Source organism: Canis lupus, chromosome 9 (genome assembly GCF_003254725.2).
Source record: "Canis lupus dingo isolate Sandy chromosome 9, ASM325472v2, whole genome shotgun sequence".
NCBI classification, from domain to species: Eukaryota; Metazoa; Chordata; class Mammalia; order Carnivora; family Canidae; genus Canis; species Canis lupus.
The window spans coordinates 48,720,218-48,742,778 of NC_064251.1; the positions used below are offsets into that span (position 1 = coordinate 48,720,218).

The 22,561-nt window shown below is 46.7% G+C and overlaps 1 protein-coding gene across 5 annotated transcripts in view; it reads right to left on the bottom strand.

Annotated features, from left to right (window-relative positions):
- P2RX5 (purinergic receptor P2X 5) overlaps positions 1 to 21,984 on the bottom strand; it is a 28,909-nt gene extending 6,925 nt beyond the window's left edge. Inside the window, exons 1-9 of one of the 5 annotated variants that reach the window (XM_049114894.1) lie at positions 21,812 to 21,984; positions 3,309 to 3,459; positions 2,586 to 2,657; positions 2,242 to 2,317; positions 2,059 to 2,155; positions 1,706 to 1,786; positions 1,229 to 1,367; positions 569 to 705; positions 29 to 122 (exon numbers count right to left, since the gene is read on the bottom strand). In XM_049114894.1, the coding sequence (XP_048970851.1) occupies positions 29 to 122; positions 569 to 705; positions 1,229 to 1,367; positions 1,706 to 1,786; positions 2,059 to 2,155; positions 2,242 to 2,317; positions 2,586 to 2,657; positions 3,309 to 3,459; positions 21,812 to 21,948 (984 nt within the window). In that variant the 5' untranslated portion in view covers positions 21,949 to 21,984. Of the gene's footprint in view, positions 1 to 28; positions 123 to 568; positions 706 to 1,228; positions 1,368 to 1,705; positions 1,787 to 2,058; positions 2,156 to 2,241; positions 2,318 to 2,585; positions 2,658 to 3,308; positions 3,460 to 8,978; positions 9,257 to 21,811 lie in introns of those variants that run through there. The other 4 variants (XM_049114895.1, XM_049114893.1, XM_049114897.1 and 1 more) reach the window with 4 other exon arrangements.
- Between the last annotated feature and the right edge of the window lie 577 nt (positions 21,985 to 22,561).

The window sequence follows — 22,561 nt, forward strand, 5'->3', positions numbered from 1 at the left end:
CTCAGAATGGGAGATACACTGCACATACCTTGCCATTTACCATCACATCAAAGCGGATCCCATAGGCTTTCATCAGCGTGCGGAACTCCACTCCAGCTCCATCTCGGTAATATCTGGCAAACCTAAGGGAGACCTTCCCTGTTTGGCAACACATATTTGGCTGCTTTGGATATTTATAAGCACCCCAGGACCCTGCTCTTAGCAGCACTGGGAGAGGTTACATACCCTCTTGCTAACATTATGGTAAAGATGCATCCAGATCTGTGAAAGCCTTACAGACATTCCCCTGGGAGGCAAGGACTTTTCCATGATATGCTGGGCTGACTCAGGGCCACCAAAGCACTGAAGGAAGTGACCCAGCTAAGAAGCCAAGCCTCAGCTCCTGGTGAGCCCGCAGGGTGACAGAAACCTCTCCTCTCCTAGCTGCCACCCTTCACCTCTCCACAGCTCCTTGTCCCCTTACCTCCCACTCTAATATCTACCCGAGTAAGGGCTGTCATGGTGCTGGCACTCAGAAAAAGACAAAACACGGACAGGGTAACAACACAGCGAGTCTGGTCCTGGTTACCTGAAGTTGTACCCAGAGGAGATTGAGTTTCCTGATAATGTGTTGTCCAGACGGCTAAAAGAATAGTGAGGGTTGCATTCAGAAGGAGCTTTATCAAGATCACAATCCCATTCAATCTGAATTCCTATCACACCACCCTGATGAAGAAGAGATAATAATCAGTGCACAGGACTTTGTGGAGATGGAGAGAAGTCACAGAAAGAGCTGGACAAGATGGGGAAAGTACACAGGCCCATGGTCAGCCAGCCCCTGGAACATCCTTCCTGGAAGAAAGTGGGAGTTCCAGGGTCCTAGTCCTGCCTTTGGAGTGGCTGAGCAAACAGGCTGCTGAGAGCACCCAACCCCAGAATCCTCCTGCTTCATGCCTCCAGGAAGAAGGGAAGTACTTGAGTGAGCACCCACGCTGGGATGGGTGCCTTACACAAGAGCCAGAGGGCTCCTTCCAGCTCAATTTCAACGGATGCCCCAAGAATTCAGAACCAAACAGCAGGTGCTCAGTGTGGCTCTCACTGGGTGCCTGAATTCTGTAGGCTGTGCATCCCTGGGCCACCCCATCCTACAGGTCCCCCTAATTACCTCCCTCTTCCTTACAGAGCCCAGACCCAGAGCTCTCAGGCCCCCAGACCCCCAGGCCAGGCTCCCTGAGGGCACACCACCCACCTGCTGGGCTATCTTCTGGAAGTCACTCCCCGTCCAGCTGACCATGGACCCCAGGCGGAAGATAGGGCAGTAGGGGTTCTTGGGGCCAAACTGACAGGACTTGAGGAAAGCTTTGTCTTTGGTGTCCAGCACATTGGTCCTGGATGGGAGGCCATGAACAGTGAAATGAAGCTGAGACTGGTTGTTCTCAGGTGAGAGCCAGCCTGACCCAGGAGTTGCTGGGCCTTTATCTGGCTTAGGCTGAGTCCCTAACTTTAGCCCCTACTCAAGTCCTGACTACTGCCCCCACAGCACCCCCAGCAACCTACTGCACTCAGGACAGAACCACACTCCCACAGCAAGGGGAAGGGGTGCTCCAGCATCACCCAGTGGTTCATTCACACACAGGTGTCACACTCACGGACAGCCCATGCACACAGGCCCATGCACGATAACAGGAGGCAGGCCCTAGATCCCCAATAACCTAGTCCCACGTACTTGGAAAAGTTGAATTTGGGGAAACGAATGAAATTCTTTATGTAAACAGTGAAGTCTTCAGCCTTGCCCAGGAGTGGTTTCCTGAAAACCAAGCCAGGAGAGTCTGTCCAGGAGGCCCTGCCCCTGCTCCCGCAGTACATCTCCCAGGCCTGTGGCAGGGCTGAGGCCTGCCTTCTCCCTGGGTCCCCTGGTTCTTTGCCAAGAACCATTAATTTGCTCATGTTGGGGTGGTCCTCAAGCCTTTGTGGAGTGTCCTCAGAAAGAGGATCTGAGTAGATATGTCTCCACCATCAGGCTGAGACCCACTCGCTGCCCAGGTAGCTCTTCAGGGTCCCGAGGCCATAGCCACTCACACTGGCCTGGACTTTGACTCCACTGGGCACCAAGCGAAGATCTCACAGGTGCCCCTTTGCATGTTCCCCACCCGCAGGCAGCGGCCAGTCTTCACTCCTGCAGGATAGGGACGGAGACAGTGCTAGAAGCCTCCCGGATCCATCCCCCACTTTGCTCCCAACCTTGGCCATTCCAGGCCTCACCGTTTCCAGCCACAACTGGCTCCCCAGGAGGGCAGTCACTGTCCGTATAGCACCAGGCATCCGGAATGCTTTCACTCTGCCAGAAAGAAAGCACACCTGGGTGGGGAAATACCCCACAGGGGCCCCAGTTCAGAGCCAAGTTCCATCCCAGGAATTAGGACAGGAGCCCAAGAGGAGCCACACACCCTTTGAGAACCTGCTTCTGCCCCCAAACAATGCAGGTACATTCTCTGGGGCACTTGGAGGAGATAGAAACCCCCCTCTTCTGCGTCAGGAGAGGGGTAAACCCCAACCTTTGTTGGAGGCTCTCCCACCCCTCCCCTGCTTTCTGCACCAAATCAAACCTCAGCACAGGTCTCCTGCCGCTGGTTGGGGGTCACGATCAAGTTGGTGATTACGAAGAAGACGTTCTCTCCCTGAGGAGCCAGAGAGGAGTTAAGGGATATCCTCCTGCCTCTTGGGGACCCTCTTTCCCAGTGCTTCTTGGCGGGGGGTTGGGTCTCCGCATGGGTGTTGAGGACAATGGGGCCACAGAATCAATGGATCCCATTCATCTGCCCACTCACTCTTAAGTCTCTGAGTAGATATCCTTTGATAAGTCCCTTTCAGGCCCACTGTCCCAAACTGCCCCCTCCACGAATTCCTATTTTGACCTCAGTCCCTGGGATCCAAGCCCAAATCTGAGAGAAGAGGACAGGACTGGGTGGCCAATGCCTGGGCCCAGGCTAATGGTGAACAGGCCAGGGAGCCTTTCCCAAGGTCAGTGGCTAATACAAGGAAGCGGTTCTCTGCAGCAGGCCACCTGACTCAAGGTGACCTGAACGTTCTGGGGGCCTCATTTGGTCTCTACAGCTTCAGGGTTTATTGGGAAGGGACTGGTCCCACAGGCACAGTAGAGGAGGGCGGGGATGGATGTAGGGGGAAGGGTCTGGGCAGGGTCTCCATCTGCAAACCCTGGCAGCTGTCCTGGGCCAAGGGAATCCCTAGGTAACTGAGCAGCTCCCTAGGTGACCCACCCTGAGTCAGGCCGTGCTAGCCCAGGGCCCAGTGCTATGGGGGGCTCAGACCTGGGGTGGGATGACGTAGTCAGCAACATCCCAAAGCCGCTCCCCGAGCTCAGTCGTGTTGGTGAAGGTCACACCTTTGACTTTGGTGACAATGCTGCTCTGCAGGGAGGTGTCAGTGTCTTGGTAACCCTTCTTTACCAGGAATACCCAACTGCAAGGAAAGGGCCAACAGGTGGGCATCAGCCTCATTGCTGCCCTCAGGGAATCTTCCCCAGAGGTTTCACCTTTCCCACCAGCTCCTAGGCTGGGGTCACAACTCCACTGCTGCCTAAAACCTCGTCCTGCAAACAGCAGAGGTGACAAGCAATCCCAGAACCAGGAGACGACTGCTCTCAGGGGCTGAGGCCCTGAAGATGGCCAAGGCTGAGCCAAAACCTGCACAACCCACGCCCTAGTGATGTGACCTCAGGAGAGCCAATGAACTCTGGGGAGTTAGTAACAGTGCCTCTCTTCCAGGCGGGGAGGGGTTGAGGGTGAGGACAGTTAAAGGAGATGGTGTGTAACATGAAACTATTCATTAACAGAAGTTCTTTTTAAAAATATTTTATTTATTTGAGAGAGAGAGAGCATGACCAGGGGGAGGGGCAGAGGGAGAAGCAGACTTCCCACAGCGCAGGGAGCCCGATGCAGGACTCAACCCCAGGACCCCAGGATTATGACCTGAATCGAAAGCAGGGCTTAACTGACTGAGTCACCCAGAAGCCCCAACATGAAACTATTCATGAGGAAACCTCAGACAAATCCAAACTGAGGGGCACTCTACAAAACGAGAGTACAAATCCTATACTCTCTAATGCCCAAAACACACATAATAAAAGAAAAAATAGATAAGTGGAACTTCAACAAAATTAAAAACTTTTGTACATCAAATGACACTATCAAGAAAGTGAAAAGATAATCCACAGAATGGGAAATAATATTTGCAAATCATATATACTGGTCAGGGTCTGGTACCCAGAACATATAAATAACTCTTACATCCACAATAGCCAAACTGTGGAAGGAGCCTCAATGTCCTTCGACAGATGAATGGGTAAAGAAAATGTGGTCTCTATATACAATGGAATATTACTCAGCCATCAGAGAGGACGAATATCCACCATTTGCTTCAACGTGGATGGAACTGGAGGTTATGATGCTCTGTAAAGTAAGTCAATTGGAGGAGGACAATCATCATGGTTTCACTCATACTGGGGAATATAAGAAATAGTGAAAGGGATTATAAGGGAAAGGAGAGAAAATGATTGGGAAAAATCAGAGAGGGTGACAAAGCATGAGAGACTTCTAACTCTGGGAAATGAACAAAGGGTTGTGGAAGGGGAGGTGGGCAGGAGGTTGGGGTAACTGGGTAATTGAGGAGAGCACTTGACGGAATGAGCACTGGGTATTATACTATATGTTGGCAAATTGAATTTAAATTTTAAAAAGAAAAAAAAAAAAAAGAACTCTTACAGCTCATCAATGAAAAAGTAACCCGATTGAAAAATGGGCCAAGGGCAGCCCCGTGGCCCAGCGGTTTAGCACCACCTTCTTCCCCGGGGTATGATCCTGGAGATCTGGGATGGAGTCCCACGTTGGGCTCCCTGCATGGAGCCTGTTTCTCCCTCTGCCTGTGTCTCTGCCTCCCTCTCTCTCTCTCTCTGTCATGAATAAATAAAATCTTAAAAAAAAAAAAAAAAAGAAAGAAAGAAAGAAAAATGGGCCAAGGATTTGAGTAGACATTTCTCCAAAGATATACAGATGGCCAATAAGCCCATGAAAAGAATTTTGCTCAACATCATTAATTACTAAGGAAATGAAACTCAGAACCACAATGAGATACTATTTCACACCAAATAAGGTGACTATAATTTAAAAAAAAAAAGCAAAATAACAAGTGTTGGTGTGTTGATGAGGATGCAGAGAAATTGGACCTCGCTGATATGAATATACTGCAGCTGCTGTGGAAAACAGCTTGGTAGTTGACCCACCAACTTCATGCCAAAATATATACCCAAGAGAACTGAAAACATATATCCACACAAAAACCTGTACATGGCCGTCCTTGGCTACATTATCTGTGACAGCCAAAAAGTAGAAACAGTCCAATGTCTGTCAACAGATAAATGAATAAACAAAATGTGGGTACCATTCTGCCATAAAAGGAATGAAGTCCTGATTCAAGCTATGAGTAAACCTTGAAAACATCATAAATGAAGAACCCAGACCCAAAAAAGACTACATGTTGTACAATTTGATGTATATGAAATGTCCAGAAAAGGTAAATCTATAGAGATGGAGTTGTACAATTTGATGTATATGAAATGTCCAGAAAAGGTAAATCCATAGAGATGGAAAGAACATTAGTATTGTCAGGGGCTGGGGGTCAGGGAGTATTCCGACTGCCTGCTAATAGACATGGGTTTCTTTTTGGGGTGACGGAAAGATTCTGAAATAAGATAGTGGCAATAGTTGTACAACACTGAGAATGAACTAAAAACCACTGAATTGTATAATTTTAAATAACTGAAATGGTGGGCAGCCCTGGTGGCGCAGCGGTTTAGTGCCGCCTGCAGCCCAGGGCGTGATCCTGGAGACCCAGGATCAAGTCCCACATCAGGCTCCCTGCATGGAGTCTGCTTCTCCCTCTCCCTGTCTCTGCCTCTCTCTGTGTATCTCTATGAATAAATAAGTAAAATCTTAAAAAAAATAACTGAAATGGTGAATTACATACTAGGTGACTTTTACTTCAATTAAAAAGTTGTAATAAAATAAAAATCCTGTACTTTTTGAAAAACGTCAATGTCATGAAATACAGAGACAGTCTAGAGACAGTCTCAGGTACAATTCCAGATTAAAGGGGACTAAGAAGATAAGTCAAATGAATGCAAGGCAGGATTTCAGATTTTTTTTTTTTTTTTTTTTTTGCTATTAAAGGCAATTTCTAAGAGGTCCATAGGTTAGAAAATAATATTGTTTCAGGGTTAATCACCTAATTTTCCTAACTGTACTTTGTTAAATAAGAGAATTTGTTGGTTTTAAGAAATATGCACTGAAGTATTTAATAGTAAAGGGGTATAATGTCTGCAATTTACACTTTCTTTATAAAGATTTATTTATTTATATACTTGAGAGAGGGAGCACTTGAGTGGGGACAAAAGCAGAGAGAGAGAAAGAAGCAGACTCCCCACTAAGCAGGAAGCCCAACACTGGGCCAGATCTCACACCCTGAGGTCATTACCTGAGCCAACGCCCTGCTGATGAGCCATCCAGGTGTCCCTGAAATTCACTCTTAAGCAGAAAAAACTACATGTATACACACACATCATGCGTATGTGGAGAAAAAAAGGGGAAAGGACAACTCAAATGTAGTGAAATGCTAACATCTGGGGAGTCTAGGTGAAGGATGTTTTAAAAAGTTTGTACTACCCTTGTAACTTTTCTGTAGGTCTAAAATGATGTCGAGGGGATCCCCGGGTGGCTCAGTGGTTTAGCGCCTGCCTTTGTTTGGCCCAGGGCATGATCCTGGAGTCCCAGGATCGAGTCCCATGTCAGCTCCCTGCACGGAGCCTGCTTATCCCTCTGCCTGTGTCTCTGCCTCTCTCTGTCTCTCTCTCTGTGCCTCTCATGAATAAATAAATAAAATCTTTTTAAAAATAGACCTGCCCTACGACCCAGCAATTGCACTGTTGGGGATTTACCCCAAAGATACAGATGCAATGAAATGCCAGGACACCTGCACCCCGATGTTTCTAGCAGCAATGTCCACAATAGCCAAACTGTGGAAGGAGCCTCGGTGTCCATCGAAATGAATGGATAAAGAAGATGTGGTTTATGTATACAATGGAATATTACTCAGCCATTAGAAACGACAAATACCCACCATTTGCTTCGACGTGGATGGAACTGGAGGGTATTATGCTGAATGAAGTAAATCGGAGAAGGACAAACATTATATGGTCTCATTCATTTGGGGAATATAAATAATAGTGAAAGGGAATAGAAAGGAAGGGAGAAGAAATGTGTGGGAAATATCAGAAAGGGAAACAGAACATAAAGACTCCTAACTCTGGGAAACGAACTAGGGGTGGTGGAAGGGGAGGAGGGCGGGGGTGGGGGTGAATGGGTGACGGGCACTGAGGGGGGCACTTGACGGGATGAGCACTGGGTGTTATTCTGTATGTTGGTAAATTGAACACCAATAAAAAGAAATTTATTATTAAAAAAGAAAAATAAATAACAAAAAATAAAAATAAAATGATGTCGAAATTTAAAAAAAAATTTTTTTTAATGAGATGGCACATGTAAATTGCTTAGCACCGTGAGTACCCAGCCAGGGAAGAAAATAAATACAACCATCAGCCTATTGTGGATATTACTGTTAAGGTCAGAGCCTGCCCAGATTAATCCCTTGGGAAAGTGGGGAAAATGAAGGCCATGAGAGGGCAGGAGGCTGCCAGCCTGAAGTTATGCCGGGAGGAGGTTGCCCTGTACCTCCCAGGGTGCCAGTGAGGGTTCTCTGTGTAGCAGGTGCCCACCAGGATGTGCCCAGGCTCTTCAGCTCTGGGGCAGACCTAGACTAGACTCTCCTGTCCTCAAGGGAACCTGAGAGGGCTGTGACAATGAGTGGGACATAAAGGGCACAGCCTGGACAGAAACATTCGGCAAATGCTCAAGGAACAACACACATTCATTTCACACCTACTTCCTAAGCAGTTAGGTGATGCCATGCCTGCCTTCAGGGTGTCCCCAACCTGGATGGGAGTCCGACATTTAGGAAACGATCCCTCTGGAACATATCAGAGGAGTTATTCAAGAACCTGGGTCTGAAGGACCAGTGGGCTCTAATCAAGTGGAGGAGCAGAGGCACGCCAGCTGAGAAGCAGCATGTACAAAGGCCCTCAGGGGGGAGGCACTGGCGTGCCTGGGGGACGCAGCTCTAGGGGCACTTCGCTTCCTAGTGAAGTGGCCCTCCCATGAAGAGCTGTGCTGCTCCCCCAGTCAGGAAATAGGAAGGCCTCAACAGCATTCACTGAGGCAGTAAGAGAGGCACTTGTGCCACCCACTCACGTGGTGTCATTTCCTCCTAACACCTGTTTCTTCCTTCCTTGGGGGCTGGGGCTCTGAACAGTGCCTGGCTGAGCTGCCCTGTCCCCTGACGGTGGGAGGGGGTGAAGGGGAAGGGAAGTCCAGCTGGGTGAGGGTAGAGGGCCTCTGTGCAGGACCCCCTGTCGACACCAGAGAGGCCAGCCAGGGGTGGGGTGAGTCCACCAGAAGGCAGCGCTGGGACATGCCAGGCTGATGGGCTGCCCCAGCCAGGAGCTCAGAGCATGAGCTCCGTGATTATAAATAACCCAACGGGTGCCTGGGCCTGCACCAGGCCAGCAGGCCAGGGAGGCTCTCGCGGCAACAGCTGGAGCCTAGCCCCCTGCACCTCTCCCCCTCGGGTGGCCCTAACACCCAGAGCTCCGCTGGTGAGTCGGAAGCTGCCCCCATGAAGGACGCAGAAGTCTCCCAGGGGCTCATCACCTCCGGGGCGGGTGGGCAAACAGAGGGCTCCCTCTTTACCCGCCGCCCTCACGCCCAAGAGCCCCTTCCCCAGCACGGGGGCCGCACATCAGTCCCCGGGCCCTGGAGGGGACAGCTGCGGCCAGAGCCTCCCCCGCCCTTGAGAGCCCCCGGAGAACTCACACCACCAGGTAGGTCAGGATGGAGACCTGCAGCAGCCGGTAGAGCAGGCCCACCTTCTTGTTCTTGGCGATGACATACTTCTCGGTCTTGTAGTCGAACAGCGCCTGGGAGAGCCCTTTGCAGCCCGCCTGCCCCATGTCGCTGTCTCACCTGCGCCTGCGGCCCGTCGCCCTGCGGCTGCCGCATGGGAGCCGCTCTCACCGCCGCCGGCCGTCTGCCCCGGCTCCTGGGCACCGCGTCCGCAAAGGGCTGGAGTGCCGGGCGGGTGCGCGCGGCGCGCGGCGGGGAGCACGGGGGGCGCGCAGCGGACGGAGCGCGGGGGGCGGAGCGCGGGGGGGGGGGGGGGGACGGCGGCGGGTGGTGGCGCTGGGAGGCTGGGAGCGACCTTGCCGCCGCCTCGCCCTCTTCCTTCCCGCCTCTTCCTCCCCGCCTGCAGGCATCCCTAAGGCGTAGGCCGCGCGAGAGCCACCACCCACACCCACCCCGGCCAGAGATCAGAAATCTGGCACTGGAGGAGCAGGGGCAAGGAGATGAGAGAGGAAGGGCAGCTTTTCAAGCAACCCCACGTTTTCTACTCCCAGAGCAACTCTGGGGTGGGGAGGTGAATTGATTGAATAAATGGGGAAACTGAGGCCAGGGGAGGCAGGACCTACAGCGCAGGAAGTGAAGAGGGAATAAGGAGCATTTGCGGGGCTTGATTTAGCCACCCACCATTTAGCCTCCCACCGCAGGCTGGGAGAGAGTCTTGCCAGATTCGTGGCTCCTGTAACCCCTGTGATGAAGTGTGTGTTCCCAGGGCACCCGCTGCTCGCCTAGAACCCAGCCTCCCTGGGAGCCAGTTGCCAAGCAGGCCCCAGCGCCCACAGCATAAAGAACTCTGTACCACACCTAGGACAGACAGGTGGGCTGGGGGCGTGGAGATGCAGGCAACCACGACCCAGGATCACAAAATATGCCGGGAGAGAGTTCAAACCAACTGTCTGAAATGTTCGCAAAGCAAGAGAAGGGCCTAATCCAGGCTGCTCAAACTGTACCCCTCCGCACAACAGGTGAAATTAAATGAGAGGGAACAGGCACTGGGATGAAGGCGGGCATCTCTGAGATCAGTTTTAGAACTTGTGACAGCCACAGCGAGGCAGGCCCCTGTGTTTCTACATCCTGCCATCTGACCAGAAGCGGTCCTGATCCTCTCTCTACCCTGCCTCTGAGAAGTTCCCTTTCCTGAACCATAGGCTCCAGGGGTTGGAAGCGTCCCGAAAGTTCATTAAGGAGACTCTCTCTAAAAGTAAAAGCTACAGGGCAGTAGGTGTCCAGTTTGGCACAGAATCATTTGGAAGAAAAATGCAAAATCCCTGTGCCCTGCCCCTAATACTTTCATTCCATAAGTCTAGGATGGGGCCTGGGAATCATGCTCTCAAATTGTAATTTGGGAAGCACAGATCCTTGCATCTTTTCATCAAATTCAAATGCCATTTCCTGGGGCACCTGGGTGGCTCAGTGGTTGAGCGTGTCTGCCTTTGGCTCAGGACGTGATCCTGGGGGTCCTGGGATCGAGTCCCACATCAGGCTCCCCATGAGGAGCCTGCTTTTCCCTCTGCCTGTGTCTCTGCCTCTCTGTCTCTCATGAATAAATAAATATTTTTTAAAAAAATCAAATGCCATTTCCTCAAAAGGTGTATCTTATTAACAGCCCCCAAAATTTGGCCTCTACCCCAGTCACTTTCTATCCCATTACCCTTCCTTATTCCCTGAAAGCACTGGTTATTCTTGGATAGAATCTTGTTTACTTATTGACTGTGTCCCCACTAAGATCATAAGCTCCTGTAGTATGGGAACCTTGCCTTTGGACATCTCTGTGTCCTATGCCCACTGCTGTATCTGCCATATCTTAGCTCAATATGTATTTGTCCACTGAGTGAGTGAACAAACTCAGGCCTGATTTTTTAAATAGGAGAGAGATATGGAGCTGCCACTCTGTCCCAGTCATGACTGGGAATTTTATTTATTTTTAAAGATTTTATTTATTTATTCATGAGAGACAGAGAGACAGAGGCAGAGACACAGGCAGAGGGAGAAGCAGGCTCCTCAAGGGGAGCCTGATGCGGGGGAGAGAGAGAGAGATTGAGAGAGAGACAGAGGCAGAGGCAGAGACACAGACAGAGAGAGAAGCAGGCTCCTCAAGGGGAGCCTGATGTGGGACTCAATCCCAGGACTCTGGAATCATGACCTGAGCCAAAGGCAGATGCTCAACCACTGAGCTACCCAGCGGTTCCATGACTGGGGATTTTAGAAGCTGATGTCATCCTGGGGGGAAGGCTTGGGAATTGTCACCAGACCTCCCTTCCTCACATTCCTACCAGCCTCTTCCTCAGTCTTCCTCTCACATGACTTTCCAATACTCAGAGGAGAGGCAGCCTCAATGGGTGACATCACACCTATAAAGATTCCATCAACCTGAGTCCAGGAGGAAGGTAGCCTTTTGAGGTCTCAAGATCTGGCCTGAAGAAGAGCTGGGCTGAAAAACACCCCCACCAGGCCCCCTACCCTTGCATTAAGCCGCATATAGGACGGTGCCACATTGGGTTCCTCCACTCCCCAAAGCGAGTTCCAGGGCTTGTGGCCTGGCCTGTTTGTTCTGAAGGCACAGAGAGCTGGGCCTTCATTTCACAAGTTGGGTAACTGAGGCCCCAGGTCAGAGGGCAGAGCCTACAAGTAGCCCCAGTCCAGGACCCTCTCCCCTGGTCTCCTTGCTCAGCCCTTTACTGAGTACCTACTGTGTGCTGTTGCCAAGGCTGAAATGCAAGGCCCCCTGCCCTGGGTGTGTGGCTCATCCTAACTGCCACTCTGCGTTTAGAGAAAGGGTTCTGAAAAAAAAAAAAAAAAAAAAAAAGAGAAAGGGTTCTGCTTTTATCTGTCCACCAGTGTAGGCAGCCCCTCCTGAACCTCCATGACTCAACTAAGACCAGGCTCCACTTTCTGATAGAACTATCCTAAAGCTTTAGGGACCACATGGGGGAGACTAGGAGGGGAAAGGAACACTCTTAGGTGTCAGGCCAGACCCCTCCTGTGGGCTTACTCACAGGGAAGCATCTTAAACTACTAGGTCCAGACCCATCAGTGGGTCATGATATCAATTTACTGGGTTACAAACAGCATATCCAAAACAGAGAGACAGGGACACCTGGGTGGCTCAGCAGTTGAACGTCTACCTTTGGCTTAGGGTGTGATCCTGGAGTCCCAGAATTGAGTCCCACATTGGGCTCCCTACATGGAGTCTGCTTCTCCCTCTGCCTGTGTCTCTGCCTCTCCCTCTCTGTGTGTCACTCATGAATAAATGAATAAAATCTTAAAAAAAAAAAAAAAGGAGAGAGAGAGACAGATATCAGTGTGCTTATTAAGGAAGTAGGGTAGGCATAGTTTCAAGAAACTGGTGTTTGAAGTATGAGTGTGTGCATATGATGTGGAATGTATTTCTTCTTGTGGGTCACAGTCAAAACACCATGAAAAATGCTTCTAGAAAGCTGCAAACCCAAGTATCTGCGCACTACATCCATAAGGGAGGCCAGCTCATCACCCCCACAAGTTCAGCTTGACACTCAATATACCCAAAGTGGGAGGAGGAACCTATGCTTTTTATACTTCCATTATTATAAAATTCAAAGTCAGAGATATTTCCAAAACCAAGATGTATTCTCTACTTAAAAGAAAACTGCCTATTGCTTTTGAGTGACGGCTTCTCCGGTTTCTACCTAATCCCATCTCCATAATTTTAAGAGCCCCCAAGCACCTTGTCCAGTGATCTTTACCAGTGAAGATGTCTCAGCACACACTACTTGCTCAACACTCTTCTAAATGCCATTAAGTGTATGGGCATATTTAATCATCACAACCCTAACACCTATGTGGTTGGTATAGTCATTATCCTTATTTTTCCCCTAAGGGGCTAGATATGTCTCCTAGCAAGCATCTGAGCCAGAATTTAAATCCAGGTGATCTGGCTCCCCAGCCCAAGCAGTGATCTCACTGTTACCATGAGCACAGTGCTTTACAGTTTCCACATGAACTCATTTGACTCACTCTGTGAGCCCAGCCAGAGAGGTGACTGTCAATCCCATTACACATCTGATGAACAAGGTCTAGGTCTCCCAGCCATCCACTCAGGGCTCAGTCCTCTAGAACTTGTGGCTTCTCTGGATGACATTTAGTAAGCTTGCACATTTGCCCTGCTACTGTGGAGGAAGGCCACTGCCAAGGCCCAGTCATAATAGGGCTCCTCAAAGGGCAACAGATTTTCTCATGATGCCAGAGTGAGGGGTCAAGAGAATGGGCACCTTCTGTGGCAGCTCCCACTGCTGCTGGGGCAGAGAGCATCTTGGCATGCCAAGAACTGACTAAGTGCCTTGAAATTAGACTTTCTGGGTCAGGGGTCAGGAGTGAATGGCGTGTCTTCAGAGTAGTCAAAACCCCTCCTTGATTTACCACCATATTCCTTCCCTCTCCTCTCCCAAAGTCTACATGATGCTTTATTATGAGTGTTGTGCACTTGAAAGGAGGATTGGCAGCGAGTGAACCATTCTCATCTAGTTCACAAGACTTCGTCTAGCTGAATAACCTAAGGTACCAGCAGTAAACTGATGGGGATTATAAAGTGAATTTCTAAATGCCATTTTTTTCTTTTTATATCATCTCACTTGCTCCTGAGGCTTGCCAACACGTTAAGCCTATTGCTCTCTGTGGTTTGGACACACAGCTGTGGCCATCTTGGTCTGCTCTGGGTCTGGGGACAATCTCTAGTTAAAAACATGGTGGATCCTCGAGGTACCTGGGTAGCTGAGTCGGTTGAGCATGCGACTTGATTTTGGCTCAGGTCATGATCTCTGGCCCTGGGATCAAGCCCTCTGTCAGGCTCTATGCTCAGCAGGGAATTTGCTTAAGGATTCTCTCCTTCTCCCTCTGTCCCTACCCCTGCTCATGTTCTCTCTAGAATAAATAAGTAAATCTTTAAAAAAAAAAAAAATGTGGTGGATTCTCAAGTGTTGACATTGAAACTAACAGAGCCTCCATATGTCCCCCTAAAGAAATGTGTTGGACTTTCTACTTAGTGGAAAATGGGCCCTCCTGACTCTGATTCCAACCTTTTCCCCATATCATTCTCTCTTCCTTCTCCTATGAATTTTATAGATTATAAGGGAGGAAGTATGGAGCAATAGAGTGAGCCTTGGAGGCTGGAGAATTACAAGGAAATCACCCCTTTAATGAAGAAAAACTCCCATTCTGTAGGAGATGAGAATGAGCTTCTAAAATGGAAAGCACTGGCTGGCTCAGGTGGGTGGCTGCATGAGAGTGGCCAATAGCATTACTGTGTTTCTATCAGAGGCTTGAAGGTATCATTTGGTCACCCTGTGGCCTCCAAAGATACACGGTTCCTCCTTTTCCCCTCTAGCCTTAGTAATAAGGGCTTCCCCTAGCACTGAAGCTTTTCTATTAGCCTGAGAAGGCTAACAAACCCAAAACATTCTCCCCCATAAAATTAAAGGAAGGCAAATAGAAACACTCCCGTACACACAAATTCCATAAAATAATATGGTTCTTGGGATAAAGGTTCAGATATTACTTACACACAGTGAATGTGTTTCTACTTCCCACCCCCAAGGAGAGGAGGATTCACACAAGGCCTAGAGGTTGGAGATTTGAGTCTGTGCTAGGGCACAAACAGAGGTCATAGCAACATAAGGAAGGCCTTTGAGGACCATCTGCAGACCTGTCCTTCCTTCAGAGTCCTAAGTATCCTGGATGGCCCAGAAGGGACAAGAGTAGGAAAGGCATGCTGTGCAAAGGGTTTCACAAAAGTCCCCACAAAGAAATTTATCCTTTAATTGTTCTTTTGCTCTAACAATCCTGCTATGGTAAACACATTCCATTAATAGACATTACTGGTCCATTTAAGAAGTAGCAGATGCATTATTAATGTCATTTCAATATAATCAACAGGAGAAGCAAGACTGTCTCTGTGGGAAGCATTTCTGAGTCCATCATTTCTGTGACCTATCTTAATTGATGGGTTGTTATTCATTACTTAGTTCTCAAAATACAACCTGGGGAAAAACTCTACAGAGATATCAAATACTTAAAAAGAATAGAGTCAAATGTTGGTCCACTGAGCACTAAAAATGATAAAGATTCAAACTCACATCAACCAAACCCTCACAGTAGCAACAACTCTAATACCGTATGTCTTAGAGCAAGCTCACCTTGTTCTTCCTCCTGCAGTGCTACAGTGCTTTGTGAAACTCACCTCCATCCCCTCTATTCCGCTCCACTCTCAAATTCACAGAACTGAAGTAGTAATGAAATGAAATGAGTAGGAAATCCTCTTATTAAAAATACACTGTGATAATAAAAAAAAAAATACACTGTGAGTAGTTGTGGCTTCCCATAGTTCTTCATACACAATTCTTCCTTAGGTTACTCTTTATTGCAATTACTATCCCCACCTGCCTTCCAGCCTCACATGCTCCATTATGCACACTCTGCTTCAGCTGAATTGGCTTGCATGCTTTACCACACCCTTCATTTTCCAACCTCCATGCTTTTGCCCACAGCTGGTCTCCCCTCAGTCCTCCATAGCTTCAAGGGGTCTGTCTCCTTCATGAAGGCTTCCAGGATCCTTTGCCTTCTCTAAATTCCCAAAGGACAGGATCTGTACAATATAGGGAGTTACCATTGGATACATATCTGTCATAGAGGACTATGAGTGCAGGAATGGCCTTTACCACTCCTTGTATCACAGAGCCTTCATCAAGTAGATTGTCATGGAGCCTTGTGAAATGATAAGAGGGGGAGGAGCACAGAAAGGAAGGAAAAAAGGGAGGGAGGATGGATTGATTCCTGATCACCCTGCCTCTGGCCATTAACCTGCATATTTAAGTGTCTGAGGACAGAGTGACTAAGCCTTTATTTTTGTGTGCATACTCATAGATTTCAGACATAATTCTGCCAGAACATTAAGTTAAATTTTTCTCCCGAAGCAACTTTTTCGTCATCAAGACTCCAAGTCTATGCTAATAAGACCTATCCATTGACAAAGCATAATCAGATGAACAAACTCTGATCTTACAGCTAGTATCTCCCAGGGGGTGTGACTCTTGCATGAAAATCATCTGGATGCTTGCCTAAAAAGCAGATATTCAGGCCCAAGCTGGACTAGCGCCTCAAGAGCCTTTAGTGGGCAGGGCCAAGGAACCCAAAATGCTGAGCTCCACCTGTAACTCTTGTGCCCACCTGTCTACCCACCATCTAGTTCCTTCCATTAACAGTGTCACTATGAAAACTCTGAAAACCACCACTCTACCCAGGACTTTCACTTCAGCCTTGCCAAGTCTGTCAGGAAGCTTTGGTGGAAAAAAATCATTAGGTTTGGAAATCCAAAAATCTGCTACTGTTCCAACAGCTCTTCTATATACTAGATGTATGGGGTTGTTTCTTCCTCCATAAAACAGAGCTAAAAGTCTCTGGAGTGGTCATTAAGATTAGCTGCAAAAGTACAAAGCCCAGGGTAGGACACTGCTTTTCTTAAATGGAAGTAGGAGGTCTGTGAAGTTGGATGAGAAATATGTTACATATTTTTTTACTGCTCTTTAACTGAAATTTAACATTTCCTTTAATTATGAACATAGGCAACAAACCACAGCAGTATTAGCAATATCTGTCTCTTGGCACCGATAGAAATTAGAGATATCTTCTCACATTACAGTTATTGGAGATAATCTCTGTTGGGGCCAGGCGGGAAGGGAAACTCCTCAAGATGGCGGATACGCCAAAATGGCTGAGGTTCCTGTCACCACCTCCACTTGGGACGCCAATGGACCAATGACCTGCTGACAGCTTGAGCAGACCCTTACACCTCTCCTTTGGACTTCCCCAACCAAACCCAATGCCCTTCAAACCCCAGAGGAGGAAGTCACCTTTGACTGGTCGAATTGCAATCCTTCCTTTGCATAGTGAGGGTCACTCTGGTTGGATTGCAATCCTTCCTTTGCATATGAGCCAACCAATAGGAAACCGTTCTGCCTTACAACGTTATGTAAACCCCCTACCACCTTGTCTTGGCGCGACTTCCTAGACTCACTCTTTCCCCCGTGAGTCGTGGAACCTCGCCCGAGGGTGCCTGCAATAAAATCTGTTCTTGGACCCTCGCTTGCCTTAGTGGTCTCATTTCCATTTAGTTTCTAAAAAAACCTAACAATCTCAAAATACATTTTAAGCCCATGACTACTTTGAAAGAAGAGTAGTTATTAGACCTGCTGCTTTAACACTTTAATAAAGAAGCACATGTATCTCTAATACTCTGATTACTGTATTTCTATATAATTGGTTCATTGTAAACTTTTATGTATTTGAAAACAAGCTGATGAATGGATAGATGGGAAAATATGTGATAAGGCAAGCATAGTGTAAAATGTTAATGTAAGAAACTAGATGGTGGGTAGATAGGTGTTCACAACTGCAAAATTCAGCTTTTCATAATATAATGTTAGGAAAAAAATCTAAAAACAGGTCCCTAGGTTTCACCAGACCACCAAAGGGGTATATGGCACAGAAAAAAAGTTAGAAATCCCTGACTTAGAGGTACTAGTGTTCTTCACTAGCTAGCTAATCTGCAGGGTGAGTTCATCATTGGGCAAAGTACCCTAAGCCTCCATGTAGAAATCCAGGAATTAGGCTGGTAGCCTTTTCCTAGACTAGGAAATCTAAAAGGTTTGCAGAATCAAAGTGGTTCTCCCACCCTAGCACTCCAACCTTAATCTCTGACCTCACAGCTCTAAAGAGAAAAAAGATTACACCAGAGCAGGATACTAGTCAAACTCCAGAAACCAAGACCAAGAGCCTGAGAACATCTGCCAGCACTCTAGGCAGGGTGAGTCCAGGCCCCCTGGACAGAAAGAGGAGACATCCCCTAAAGACCACATCTTCAATCACCTCCCTCCCAGCTCTGCCCTGAGAACTGCAACTTGCTATAGGGTCCCAGAATCCTCTTTTCAGGATAGAAGTGGAACGAGGAGCAGGGCCTCCAGCTGGCTCTCCTGGAGGTTGCCACCATTTTCCTGGTTTCTCTGTGGTACTTAGAAGAGTTTCTTTCTTTTTTTTTTTTTTTTTTAAGATTTTATTTATTTATCCATGAGAGACACACAGAGCGAGAGAGGCAGAGACACAGGTAGAGGGAGAAGCAGGCTCCATGCAGGGAGCCTGATGTGGGACTTGGTCCCAGGATTCCAGGATCACACCCTGGGCCGAAGGCAGGCACTCAACCGCTGAGCCACCCAGGCGTCCTGAGTTTCTCTTTTAGACCACCAGTATGGACCACTGCTTCCTAATGCCCACCAGCAAAATTTGTATGACTCAGTTCCTCCATTCTGGAGGTCACATTGCTCCTATTCTATCTGAGTCAAATCACTCTTACTTGCCCAGAGGCTCCAAAGTTCAGAGGGAGAAATACACCTCTTACTTCTATCCTAGAAGATGGTGCAGTTCAGAAGAGCTAATGAGAAAATACCAAACACCAAAGCCACATTTAAACTAGATAAGAAAAAAAAAAAAAAAAAGAAAAAAAAATAAATAAATAAACTAGATAAGAAAGAAAAAATAAAGCACAGAGGGGAAAAAAAAATCATCTTATTTTGTGGGAAAATACATGGTCTTGCCAGTAAACTAAAGCAATGATTATACATCTATTAAGCATAAAGTTAAAAAAAACAGAGATCTCAGAACATGTTCATGCTGCTAAACATGTAACATGGCTCAGTCCTTCTGGAAAGCTTCTTGGCAATGTACAATTACAAAAATGTCTTTAATTGCATTTTTGGAAAAAGTTTAAAGGGTCTCTTTATAAACTGTAAAGAGCCATGCAAATTTGTTAATTCCCCAAAGACTAATTAACCCAAGGTGTCACCTCTTCCTATCTACTCTACCCACATTGGACAGCAGCATTTTTTCTCTGACACTGGTTCCTTGAAAATGGTCACAAATTCCCACAAATGGCAGAACATATGATTCTATTTGTGTTAAAGAAAACAAACCCCAAAACTATATACTATTTATGTATATATGTGAATACTTATAAATGTACAGAATAAAGCCTGGAAGGATATATGCTAAACCAGTTCACCTCAGCTTCTAAGGAGGGCCTCTGATGAGGCAGGGTGTGACAAAGGCAATTTCTCACTTTTTTTTTAAGATTTATTTGAGAAAGAGAAAGAGCACAAGTGGGAGGGGCAGAGGAAGCAAGAATCTCCAGCAGACTCCATGCTGAGAGTGGAATCTGAGGTGGGGCTCGACCTCACAACCCTGAGATCATGGCCTGAGCTGAAACCAAGAGCCTGATGCTTAACTGACTGTGCCACCCAAGCGCCCCAGTTTTTCACTTTTTGCTATGATCTACAACACTGTTATTATTTATGTACTTTCCAAAATATCTTTCCATTGGTCAGAGTCAACTTAGTCAACTGTGGTTGGGAATTGTCTATTTAGGTGCATCCAGCTACTTCCTGAACTCTGATATTAGAACTACTCTTCCTAAAGTGATTAAATGTTGAATAAAGATGTGGTATATATCTGCAATGGAATACCACTCAGCCATCAAAAAAAAAAAAAAGAAATCTTGCCATTTGCAACAATATGGATGAAACTAGAGGTATTATGCTAAGCAAAATAAGTCAATCAGAGAGAGACAATTATCAAATGATCTCACTCATATGTAGAATTTAAGAAACAAAACAGAGGAGCATAGGGGAAGAGAGGAAAAAATAAGACAAAATCAGAGATGGAGACAAACCATAAGAGACTCTTTTTTTTTTTTTTTTTTTTTTTTTATGATAGGCACACAGTGAGAGAGGCAGAGACACAGGCAGAGGGAGAAGCAGGCTCCATGCACCGGGAGCCCGATGTGGGATTCGATCCCGGGTCTCCAGGATCGCGCCCTGGGCCAAAGGCAGGCGCTAAACCGCTGCGCCACCCAGGGATCCCCATAAGAGACTCTTAATCACAGGAAACAAATTGAGGGTTGCTGGAGAGGAGAAGGGTGGGGGATGAGGTAACTGGGTGACGGGCATTAAGGAGGGCACGGGATGTGATGAGCACTGCGTGTTATATAAAACGGATGAATCACTAAACTCTATCTCTGTCCCGGTGCATGGAGCCTGCTTCTCCCTCTGCCTGTGTCTATGCCTCTCTCTCTCTCTCTCTGTGACTATCATTAAAAAATAAAAAATAAATAAAAAAATATGTTAAAAAAAACTTATTTAAAAAAAAATAATAAAAAAAAATAAAAATTAAAAAATAAACTCTATCTCTGACACTAATAATACATTATATATTAATTGAATTTAAATTTTAAAAATTCAGATAAAAAAAAGTTTCACTTGATTCCACTTACTAAATCTGTTCTTAAAAGCAGTAGCAGGGCTGGCTGGCTCAGTCAGTAGAGCATGCAACTCCTGATCTTACATAGGTGCAGGCTTGGGCCCACTGGGTGTACAGAGTACTTAAAGAGAAATTCTTTAAAAAAAGGGGCACCTGGGTGGCTCAGTCAGTGAAGCCTTCAGCTCAGATCATGATCCCAGGGTCCTAGGATCAAGCCCCAGGTTGTGCTCCCTCCTCAGTGGGGAGCCTGCTTCTCCCTCTTCCGCTACCCCTTGTTTGTGTGTGCTCTCTCTCTCTCTCTGTCAAATAAATAAACTCATTAAAATAAATCTTAAAAAAAAGTAATGGTAGAATTCTGGCACTATTACAAGGTTTACCATTACTAATTATAGCTAGGAGACCCAAAAATACCTATAGCCTGATCTTAAGTAAATATCCCTCCTTAGTAGGGGTAGAGATATGCATAGATATGTGGATAATGTGAGGCTTCTGGGCTTAGCTATATGAAGCATCCCTTTCTCAAAATTTAATTAGGCCTAAAACGTTTGACAGATTTAGGTTTTCACATCTGTATGACGTCATCTCTCCAACAATCAAATCCAAAGTTCCAATGTTATCACAAGAGAAAAATGTTATTTGAATCTATAGTCACTAGCTTGTAAGAGGGGAAATGAAAATAGAGAAATCATGAGGGACATTTTCTCCATGCTGGTGTCAGTCTGACCTAATCTTGGTCCTTATCTGGTCAAGACAGTGGCCATGACCCACTGTCCTAGATCTATATGAGCTTTGGCACTTCCTATTCCCAGGCAGAGGAGGGTAAACAGGAAATGGAAAGTGCCTGGCATTAGAGAGTCATCTTTTACTTAATATTTTTTTCTTTAGATTTTACTTTTTTACTTTAGAGACAGAGTGAGAGAGAGAGAGCACAGGAGCAGAGGCAGAGGGAGAGGGAGAAGCAGACTCCCCATTGGGCAGGGAGCCCAACACAGAGCTTGATCCCATGACTCTGGGATCATGACCTAAGCCAAAGGCAGATGCTTAACTGCTTGTGCCACCCAGGTGCCCTGAAAGGCATCTTTTAGAATAAAGACAGGCCTTGGCCCAAGCTATAACACATAAATTTGTAAAATCTAATCATGTCTCTTTTTAAGCGTCTTCCTTTTCAGACTGGACCCTCATCTAGTCTCTTAACTACAATTGCATTGGCTTAACTCCAGTCAGATCAGCACAGCTATCAGTTAATAGCTCACAGGTGGTCAATATAAGGCTTGACTGTTACAATGACAGTAGGGTCTTATTTGTAATAATAAAAAAAAAAAGTATAAACGCATGGGTTGCAAGTTACCTGTAACACTGAAAATTTAGACATAACTCCTGAGCCCAACAACAGGGAAATATTGAAGCAAACTTACCTCTTTCTTTGTTCAAAGGCAAATCCTCTGAAATAAGAAATAGAAAGAAGAGGGACGCCTGGGTGGCTCAGTGGTTGAGCATCTGTCTGTCTTTCGTTCAGGGCGTGATCCTGGGATCCCTGGATCGAGTCCCACATCGGGCTCCCTGCATGGAGCCTGCTTCTCCCTCTGCCTATGTCTCTGTCTCTCTCTTTGTCTCTCATGAATAAATGAATAAAATCTTAAAAAAAAAAAAAGTTCAGTAAGATGGCCAGATAAGACAAATATTCAAAACAAATTATTCTAAATACAAGCCCTATAATCAGCCAGGGGAAAAAGATATTGTTCATAGTAGTAATTAAAAATATAATACAGCTGGGAAAAAATACAGCTAGAAATAAGTCTTCATAAATTAAGATCTCTGAAGAAAATTATAAAACCTGGCTGCAGGGTGTTTTTAAAAATCTCAGCAAGTGAGGAAATGCCATTTTTTAGTAGGAAAACAACACTGTAAAGTAAGCAATTCTTCCCAACCCAATCTGTACATTTAAATTAAAACTCCAAAGGGGGGATCCCTGGGTGGCGTAGCGGTTTGGCGCCTGCCTTTGGCCCAGGGCGCGATCCTGGAGACCCGGGATCGAATCCCACGTCGGGCTCCCGGTGCATGGAGCCTGCTTCTCTCTCTGCCTGTGTCTCTGCCTCTCTCTCTCTCTCTCTGTGACTATCGTAAATAAATAAATTAAAAAAAAATTTAAAAAAAAAAATAAATAA